A 10691-nucleotide genomic window follows, 5' to 3' on the forward strand; every position below is an offset into this window, starting at 1 on the left:
ACCCCCTCGAAGCCCTCTCTCAGCCCTTTTCTTAGACTGTTATGATTTTATGTTACAAATTAATAAAAATGGATGCATTAAAATTATAAAATCTAATAACAGAGAAATTTTGTATTAAATTAGCATATCTGCACTTTGATGCTAATTTATTTCACCCATTAAATACATAAGAGAAGTATGAAGTTAGCCTTCTGCTAAATTGTTGAGAAACAAAATTAACAAAACAAAAAAACGTAATGCTTATGTCAGAAATAAATATAGGGGTAATGCGGTCCATATATTTTACGGTAGCTGTACGATTGCTGGTCCCTCTATCTTAGTGGCTAACTATTTTAGAGAGAAGTGTTTAACACAACAGTTGCTTCCTAAGGAGTTGGAGAGAGAGAGAAAAAGAGAGAGATGGAGAAGAAGCTAACAGCGTTGAGCCATCTTTTTGTCACGGTATTCCTGTCAGGGTTTTCAACTATAATAGTGGCTCCGGCCATCATCGATGTTACTATGTTCTCCCTTTGCCCCGGCACTGATGAATGCTCCCTCGCCATTTACCTCTCTGGTTTCCAACAAGCTGTAGTTTCTTCTTCTTCTTTTTCTTCATCTGTCGCTTTGCTATGTCTTATCATTCCTCTTCTTTTCAACAGTTTAGTTTATTTCATAAAATAGCTTTCTTCTGAGATTGATTTGGATTTAATATGTTTTTTCTTCAAGCTGTAGTTTTTTTTTTCTTAAACCAAAGTTTCACCTCAGTTGCTTAAGTAAATTAATTATGGGTAATTTACACCAACAGTCACCCAATTTTGATGTCTGCTTTCAATTCAGTCACTCTACTTTCAATTATGAGTGGCTGTTGGTGTAATTTACCCATTAATTAATGATACGGATAATAAATGTGGAAAAGTATACACCAAGCAAGTTTCTTTGGTTGAATTGTCATTTCTTACCTATTTTTCATATTGGCCGACTTTCAGTTTTGAGTAGTTTTCATGGAGTTGATACTTAAGATCCTTCCAATGTCATTTTGGACATTTGAAGCCTTTTCTTTTTCTTTTTGATGATATACATATGTGGTTCATATTGCAGACAAGACATTAGCTTTTATGATGAACAAAAAGAAAAGATATTAGCTTTTATGGCCCCCCTTTGTTGCGTAATCTGTAATAGAAATAAGGCGACGTCCTAATTTAGACAAAAGGGTGGTCATTCAGTCTTAACATGTCGCCTTCTTGTACCAATTCAACTTTTTTTTTTTTGATAAAATTCCACTACTTACTCCCATTTTTCTTAGGATTTGACTTGGACAGTGTACAATAATTTGTGTCTAAATTTGTTTCAATTAAGTCACGGGTATAGTAGCAAAAGACTTATTAATTATGATATCTGATTTTTGAGTTCAAATATTTTCCTTTATCAAAAGAAAGCTTTCTAAAATCATGAATCGATTTGATTCCGAGTATTTTGATGTTGGTAATTGAATTGAGATTGATGCAGATCATAGGACTAGGGACGGCCTTGATGATGCCAATTATTGGGAATCTATCGGATCAGTATGGAAGAAAAGCTCTACTTACATTGCCTATGACATTATCCATTATTCCCCTTGGTATGTATGTACATATAATATATATGATATGAACATAGATTTCACAGCTTTCATTGTCTCAACACTGCTCTCATGGGGTCACTATCTATGTGCCAAAGTTCCTAACGCATGCGTGTGTTGTGTGGCTTTGATGGGTCACCTTTTCATGTCTTTGTTTACATCTTTGAATTGGCTTATAGGGTGTCATTGTCCGACTTTGGGTCCTGCTAGGTTTTATTATTCAAAGCTTGCTTTTAACTTGACATTCAAAAATTTAATTTGGTTGTATCTGTTGGATCGAGTGGTCTATTAATTAAAGTCTGAGTTGGAGTCTTATAGACAAAAATAACAATGTTAGGAAAGCTTTGTCCTTATGAAAGGGTCTGAATCAACTTGACTCCACATCAAACAAAAAAATTGAGTTTGGGTCCTTTACACTTCTCATGTACGTATAAACCAACTCAATACCAATAAATGGTTCATATCATGATTCATGATGCTAGTGTTGTGAGTTCTGCTTTTCTTTTGATTTTTTCATTAATAACATTGCAAAGGTTAATATGTTTTTCAACTTATATGATTATCTTCTTATACAGCTATATTGGCATGCAACAGAACGACCAATTATTTTTACGCCTACTTTGCCTTCAAGACCCTCACTGACATGGTCTGTCAAGGCAGCATTAACTGCCTTGCTCTTGCTTATTTGGTAATAACCCTTAAATCTATCCATTCTTAAGCATAAACAAGATGATGAGATTTTAGGATGAATTTGCTATATGCATATTTGCAGGCAGACAATATTTCATATAGGCAACGAGCATCTGCTTTTGGAATTCTAGCAGGAGTAACCTCAGCTGCATATGTCTGTGGAACCTTAGCAGCTCGTTTTCTCTCCACTGGCTTAGCATTTCAGGTTTCCCTATACCCTTCTTTAGAACCTTTAGCCTTTACCTTGCTCATTGTTGTGTCTCAAACATTTTTTTTTTCTTTTAAAAATCCTTTCAGGTTGCTACATTTGTATCCTTGTTTGCTGTAGTGTACATGAGAATATTTCTTGAAGAAAGCATACCTGCAGATCAGGGCGAAGGGATCACCCAACCAATCTTGAAAGAAGGGGAAGAAGATAATATCATCCAAAATGATGATAATGCACCTACAAAGGTGCCTCCATTCAAGAAAATTCCATCCCTGGGGGATGTTATTTACTTGATGAAGAACAGGTAACAGAGGGTTGCTAAAAACCTTTTTCACTGAAAATTTAAGCTATAATTGAGGTACTTGTATGTTATTTCAGTCCATCATTTGCTCAAGCAGCAATTGTTGCTTTCTTCAATAATCTTGGAGAAGGTGGGATGGAATCTTCATCAATGGTATGACTTCTTCTCTAACAGTGAAATTATGACCTTATCCATATGATCCAATCATACATAGTATAATATGGAAGTCTTTGTTTAATAAATGTGATCAAATATCTGTTCAATTTATGTATGCATCTGCATTTCTTATCCATCAAGCATAAAACTGTCATCAAGCATCTTAAAGTCTCTCACAAAACTTTCTACCATGCATGTCGTAACGTGCCGGACAAAACCGGGTGTCAACAATGCAGTACTATTTAAAGGCTCGTTTCCACTTTAACAAGAATCAGTTTGCTGATTTGATGCTAATTGGTGGAATTGTAGCAACCATTTCACAGGTCTAAATATTGTTGCTGGTTCATTTATCATACTATTCGATTCTTTTGTTGTCTTGTATTTTGAATATCCAATGATCTATCTTGAATTTACATGCTATTCTTGTATGCATCTTAATTCTGCAGTTGTTTATCATGCCCTTACTAGTATCTCCCATAGGAGATGGAAGGTTGCTTTCAATAGGACTCTTTGCCTCCTGTGTATATGTAAGAATCGGATTCTCACCTTGCTCAGCTTTTTCTATTAATTAATCTGTCCCGTAATATGTTGTCGTCAAGGTGAAGACAAGCCATTGATGAATATGCACCTGGTATTATGCAGGCCATTCTTTACAGTATAGCCTGGTCAGCTTGGGTAAGTAATGACACAGATAACCTTCAAATGATTTGATATGCGATTCTAAGTAAGCCCTTATTTGTTTATGTAACATTGGGTGGAAAGACATTCTCATGCAGGTCCCATATGCAGCCGCTGCAGTGTCTACTGTGATGGTCTTTGCACCACCATCAGTAAGTTCTTTACTTCCATTTTGTTATGAGTTTTGCTATGTTATCGGAAAAAACTTACATCGAAATCTTTCGAATTATACAGTTACGCAGTATTGCATCAAAACAAGCTGGCCCCAGAGAACAGGTAAATCCTAAACGATTGGTTCTTCAATGTTTTGTTCATAGTTTTAACTAGTATAAACACATTATATCAGGGGAAGGCTCAAGGATGCATCTCCGGAATAATTTCTTTGGCCAATATCATGGCTCCACTAATTTTTAGTCCTTTAACATGTGAGTAAAGATATTGGCGTTTTGTTCCCTTTTTCCTCAAAATTTTGATTTTATTGTCAGAACCGATGACCACTATTTCTCCTTTGTGTTAATGCAGCATTGTTTCTGTCTGAAGGGGCACCATTTCATTTCCCTGGCTTTAGTATCATTTGCATTGCAATCACTTTGGTATGAACATGTATCTGATAGAGTGCTATTTGTCAATATACTTGTAATAATATTTCAACTTCAATCAGTGAATGGTTATCAATGATAGTTTCTTTCACATTCTTTTTTATCCTGGTGTATTTTTTTTCCTTTTTTTGTCACTTGCAGCTTCATTCCTCATGACTAAGACAATTTCTTTTTGTTTGACAGATGATTGCCTTCATTCAGAGTTTGATGATAGGGAGAGCTCCTTCAACTAGCAATGCAGAAAACAGCACGGAGGTTTAGTTAGGAGGGATCCAAGGAATGAAATATATATATACACAGACAAATCATTGGTGGTCAGAAATCCTCTGCACTTGGTTAACAATGGAGAATGTCATCAAAGTGTCATTTATGCAAACATAGAACACAACTATTTAAAGAGATTGTTGGAATTAACTATAATTCATATGGAGGCCGAAAGGTCAGGGTACAATGTTAGGACGACGGACCTAGTACTCTTAATAGGGATACCCGTCTTATAGAGTAACACTTTAATGTAACGCTTCGCTCTTGGTAGCTATATCTTAATGAGCGTAGCTCAATAGCATTGCTATTAGAGGCTAGGTGACAAGAAGGCAATTGGTTGTAACTATAATCTGAACCCCTATTTGAACGCCCTAAAAGCTCATAGGGGAGGGTAGGTCGACCTACCTGGTTATAGTTGTATGTCCCCCTAAAAAACGGGCACAGAAAATACATAGCAATATGGATGCTTTCAGTTCAAACTAGTTTAATAATGAATTTCATCTCTCTTTTTTAATAAGTCCAATTATGGATTGCATCCCTCTAAACCATTTAAAAGTAAATAATTCTACTATAACTTGTTTGATTTTAATCCTCATATTTTACTAAAACTAAGAAATTGGTCCAACCGTCATGTGAACTTAAACCACCAACTTTTACTAATTTAACGACAACATTTAAAACTATTATCCAATTGGATTTGGATTAACAACAGTACAAAAACCAAATTCTAACAAATTATAGAACCAACCTATCAACTTTCATAACTTAGCAATCAAATTCATTTTCATTCATATTTAGAGTTTAATAATAACAAGCCAAAAGAGTTGCAAAGCAACGCTTATGTGCAGTTGGGACAATCAGACTGTTAAATAAAGCAGACTAGTGAAGATCATGTTCTACTGTTCTCCTCCCTCAAAGAAATGAAATAAACAGAATAAAAAAGGCCACATAAATAAATAAGTTCTATATATAATAAAAGAAGCAGTGAACATTAAAACTTGTAACACAACACTCACTTAAAGCCCTATGTTATGTACAATCTCTAAACATAGTTGCCACGGCATATCAACATTCAACAAAACGGGTCCTCTGGACCATTCCCTCCATCATATGAAGAAGCGCCACTGTTGGCATTGAATGTCAATATAAATTCTAGAAGTTCTCGGTCTACTGCAGATGCATTTTCTTCATTCTGTTCTGGACTAGTCCCTTGCCTTTGCAATGAAAATAACTGCAGCATCAGGTCCTGCGGTGTCGTTACTCTGTACATCCAGCCCCTAGGTTTCTGTTTAAACCGGGCACAGAAAGTGCAAAATTACAATCATTAATTATCAGGCATCGTCATAATTGCCAAGAAGATTTTTAGCATTCATTGCTACCATCATCGTTATCACCATCATCATTACAATCATCATCATCACCATTCTCAACATCTTCATTGTCATAATCACCATCATCATTGTCACTGTCATCGTTATAATCACCATCACCATCATGTATGTCATCATAAAAATCAAGATATTCATCATCAGAGTCATCTTCCTCATCATCAGTACCCTCAACACCACCACCAAGAAAAAAATTATAATCATCATCTTCATTGAAGGCAGCAAAGGACAACAAACGAAAGAGGCCGCGTTTCGGAATCTTTTGAAAAGAAGTAATGGCAGAGAGATCAGCTCCTCTACTTCTCATACATCTTTAGAATGGATATTGTCATTTCCATCCAATCCGTGTGAATTTACACAATCAAGAATAGCAAGCCAATTGGCATGAAACAAACAGTCCTGTGCTATGGTAAGCTACCTTGGCATTTACTATAGATATCAGATTTCTTACGTTTCGCAAAATTCCTAGGAGTATATGAAGATCTAACGAAGAGTGAATGGAAGGAATGAAAGAGATTACACAGCAATTTATCTCAAAGAAAAACTACACAAAGACAGCCATTGGACCTTAGCTAAGGTCTCAAGTCCAAATCCAAAACCTTTTTCCATTCTCTTATGATAGATTATGTTAAATAGCTATAGTACCAAAACAACATTCTAACAGGTACTTTTATCTTTCTATGTCTTGAACCAAATCATATATGCTTGTCCCTAGTAAAGAAGATATAAACAATAAGGAACAAGGATGTGGGACGTTTCCACTGTTTTATCCCCATGTCAAGAAGCATGTTGACGAAGCAGAATGCAGTTCATGTCTTAACCTACCTTATTAATAACCCAAAATGTATAATATTTTTTTACCACAAGAGATTAGGATAAGACATACCTGTTCAATGTTAGTAGGAAGAGTAGCTTTATCAATAGCCTTTGGAGTCCATATCTTGAAGTCCCTCTCAATTCCACTGCTAGCCAGAACCGTGGTATGAGGATGAGACTCAATACAGTTGACCACATGTTTATCTGCTTCCATAACACGAACAAGCTGTCCACCTTTCTTCTTCCAAATAAATATTCGGCCACAGTCGGATCCACTAACCACATACTCAGACTTGGGTCCAAAGAAGCTCACACCCTTCACCGTCTCATAATTTCTATGTCCCTTATAAACTAGTGGAATTGCTTTTTCATCGGCTTCCATAGCTGATGCTGACATAGCTGAGTGGTCCAGTCCCATTTCACTTGGTTCACTACATGCAGACAATGGAGAAGATGGAACTGGATTTGGCCCCAGTCCCATATCCTGTGTAAAGAGATAAATGAACTCATCATTGTAGGAGACAAGAAGCTCACTCTGATCGGAAAAGGCTAAGCCTGTTATTCCAACTTGATCATCACCAATCAAATGAGAAGGGCAAAAATAATCTGTAGGTTGACCAAAATCAGTTGAGCCATCCCACTTATATTTGCGAACATCATAAAGGCGAGTATACTCATCCGATCCTGCGACTGCAAAGAGATTTGGGTTCCTTGGATCGATTGCAATAGCATTGAGAGCAATAACCGGCATGTAGCCCTGCTTTCATCAATTGAATGGCATGTAAAAAGCTCTGTAGCTGCTGCAGTTCTAAGATCAATCTGAAAAGCAAGTGACATACAAAAGGGCTCTATAAGTCAGCAATGCTAAAGTACAGACAAAAATCAAGTTATCATAGGAAGGTCATCATAGAACAAAAACACAAGAGCTAATATAACTCATATGCTGCACTAGTCCATCTTCACCACAAGTGTAAAATATATGAGGGCTTCCTGGTTCAACAGCCAATTTATGAGCTCACCCCTGATGTTTGGCCACCAGCCTAGTTTCAACACCACCCTCCAAGATTTAAGCATGTCAAACCTACGATTAGGAAACGGTTTTTAGTTAGAATAATAATTCATCCATTCACCATATCAAGGTATGCTTAAGCAATGCTACATATTAGGTTCTTAGCACACTTCTTTTTTTTGGGCTAACTAACCTCATTTTCCTTCAAAAATTAAGCAACAGAAAGTCATGGATGCTATAATGCTTGCCCTTGAGGCAAATAAAAGTTTTGCAGTTCAACAGAAAATTTAGGACTCTGCTACTAATCACCACATGCAATACAAAGTTCATTGGAAGAATTATAACTATTGAGATTAACAATTACAGTCCGTTTTAATAAAGAGAAAAGATGGAAAAAGAATTATGAACTTTTTAACTTTACATTACATTCAAAGAAAGAGAAAAGCTTTCGCCTTATTGTGAGCCACTCATTCAAATTCGAGGACCTTGTAAACCAACTCAAAAGTTTCCATAATTTAGTATATAAATAAATACAAATCCGAGAATTTTTATGCTTACAAAGTAATATGACAGTTTTATCATACTTCGTAATGAGGTCTTGAAGTGGAATTACTTTTACTTCCTGGCTCCAGAAAACTTGTTTACTCAGTTACCAACTGATGAACCTTTATGATATGTTAAACCATTAACACTTGAAGTTGAAGGACAATTCATCTATAAAAATGTTGATCACTAGACCAGAAGAACCCCCAATTGGTCCTACCATTTAAAAGATTGCTGCATACCTAAATAAGATATTCACCTGCCCATCAGCAGCACAGGTAATCAAGCTGCGATCATCTGTGTAAGGCATTATTTTTGCTTGGAACACATTGCTGACATGACCTGATTGGAAAGTAAGCTTGGCAACCCCAGTTTCCCTGTCCCAGTGTAATCTGCTTGTCATCAGAGCCAGAGACTAAAATGTTCCCATCAGCATTGAAACTCACAGTGTTCACACAACCTCGATTCTTATCAAGTTTCCTGAGAAATTCAAGTCGGAGAAAAAAATCCTGGATCACAAAACAATTTAATCAATCAAAACCTAACGTAACATGAGACCTTGGAAAGGGTATAGTAAATTTGTGAATTCCACCTTTTACAAATTTGTTCACAGTTCTCTTGCACTTGTGTTATATGCTCACATTTAAACGCTAAAACAATTCGAATTTCTCAGTGACAGTAAATAAGATTAACAACAATTACGGTTATTATAAAAAAAATGCTGGCATTTGAATTTCTCAGTTGAATATTAGTTCCCAAAATATATATTTATTCATTCAGTTTCAAGAAAACACGGAAACCAAGCAAAATATCAGAAGGTGTTGATACAATCCTTGTAAAAGAAGGCATATTTATCGTTACCACTTCTTACGATTTGTCACCCATCACTTTGTTTTTGGAATCCCTGAGCAATGGCAGTTACAAATTAACAAATCAACTAGAAGCCACATTCCATCAATCAAAGATTAATTAAATCACAACAATATTTGTCATTACCCAGTTTCAATTTCGTAATCAAATAAATTCTAATCATTCACCCATTGAAAAAATGGGAAGTCACCATGAAAATACATACATACATACATACATACATACATACATACATACATACATACACACACACACACACACACACACATGTATATATATATAAAGATCAATTTTAAGGAATAAGATTGATTATACAAGATAAAATGAAGAATTAGACCTCGGAAGCAGCAAGCCGGTGGACGAAATTCCTGGTTGAGAGTTCCCCGACTGCCAACATCAACCACTGCCTTGTCCACACTCGCCCTTGCCCTTTTATTCCTCATCGTCGATTATTAAAAGAAAAGGAGAAATGTTTATCTAAAGAAAAAACAAAAAATTAAATCCAATCAACGGCAAAACAAGTTAACAAAGGGGGGGGTTTCAATGTTGTTCATGACTCACTGAGTCGATAGATAAATCAGAATTGAGGTGTTGGCTTTACAATTTCTTTTCCCAATGTATGTCGATGAAAATAAAGAATGAAACCTGCAGAAGCTTCTCTCCTTCTCTGCGGTTTTTGTGTTCTTGCGTAGATTTATGGGCCATAATCAGTGTTCGCGTTTCCTCTTTCATCCATTCTTCTATATTCTTCTCAATCGCATGGCTTTGGGCAATTTGACTTTCGAGAAGATTAGAAAAAAAAAATAATACGCAAATTTGTTTGGGTAAATGCTATAATTCGGATTCGGCACGGCTCCTGACATTTTTGTAGGAAAGTTTGATTCGAAATCAGTTTTTAAGAAATAAATTCTAATTATTTTCGGTAAAGTAATAATAGTTGTGTATAAATTTTGAACTTTATTGGTGCGATTAGACCTGTCCATGGGCCGGGCCGGGCCAGGCTGGTTCAGGTCGGGCCCGAAAAAATTTCAGCTCGACTCTTAGGCCCGGGCCCGGCCCGAAATATGGGCCTAAAATTTTACTCAAACCCAGCCCAGGAAAAAATAATAAGCCCAAGTCCGGCCCGGCCCGGTCCGGTTTTTAATAAATACAAAAAAATATTTTAAAAATAAAAAAATAAAAAAAATATTTTTAAAGTATTTTAAAATTAAAAAATAAAATAATATATATATATTTATTATATTCGGGCCGGGCCGGGTCGGGCCCGGGCCAAAGAAGTTGAGCCCGAGCCCGGCCCATTTTTTAAACGGGCATCGTTTTTTTGCCCAAGCCCATATTTTGGACCTATATTTTTACCCGAACCCTCCCATATTTCAAGCGGGCCGTTGGGCTGGGCCGGGCCGCCCGACCCATGGACAGGTCTAGGTGTGATATAGGGAGAAGAAATAGACATCATAAAATAGTTTAAATAAATAAATTTTTTAATTAAATAATTTTCTAAATCTGATTCTAATTTTGTTAAAATTATAACAATTTTATTGTAACAGAATCTATGAGAAATATATTTAATTT

The 10691-nt window shown here is 36.0% G+C and overlaps 1 protein-coding gene and 1 pseudogene across 1 annotated transcript; one reads left to right on the plus strand and one right to left on the minus strand.

Annotated features, from left to right (window-relative positions):
• Nucleotides 1–209: 209 nt before the first annotated feature.
• On the plus strand, nt 210–5007 carry LOC107922177 (hippocampus abundant transcript-like protein 1). Its single transcript, XM_016852068.2, has 14 exons — nt 210–567; nt 1486–1597; nt 2173–2285; nt 2370–2492; nt 2585–2799; nt 2874–2949; nt 3189–3275; nt 3399–3479; nt 3595–3627; nt 3729–3782; nt 3865–3906; nt 3977–4055; nt 4153–4223; nt 4413–5007. Exons 1-14 carry the CDS (start codon nt 400–402, stop codon nt 4488–4490), a joined length of 1332 nt encoding a protein of 443 aa, XP_016707557.2. The 5' UTR covers nt 210–399; the 3' UTR covers nt 4491–5007.
• Nucleotides 5008–5442: 435 nt separating this feature from the next.
• Nucleotides 5443–10026, minus strand: LOC107922175 (DDB1- and CUL4-associated factor 8-like; annotated as a pseudogene).
• Nucleotides 10027–10691: the final 665 nt, after the last annotated feature.

This window comes from Gossypium hirsutum, chromosome D01 (assembly GCF_007990345.1).
Source record: "Gossypium hirsutum isolate 1008001.06 chromosome D01, Gossypium_hirsutum_v2.1, whole genome shotgun sequence".
NCBI classification, from domain to species: Eukaryota; Viridiplantae; Streptophyta; class Magnoliopsida; order Malvales; family Malvaceae; genus Gossypium; species Gossypium hirsutum.

Coding starts and splice junctions, on each gene's coding strand:
- LOC107922177 (XM_016852068.2), top strand. CDS start 400: ATGGAGAAGAAGCTAACAGCGTTGAGCCATCTTTTTGTCACGGTATTC. Junction 568..1,485: donor TCTCTGGTTTCCAACAAGCT/GTAGTTTCTTCT, acceptor AGATTGATGCAG/ATCATAGGACTAGGGACGGC. Junction 2,800..2,873: donor ATTTACTTGATGAAGAACAG/GTAACAGAGGGT, acceptor ATGTTATTTCAG/TCCATCATTTGCTCAAGCAG.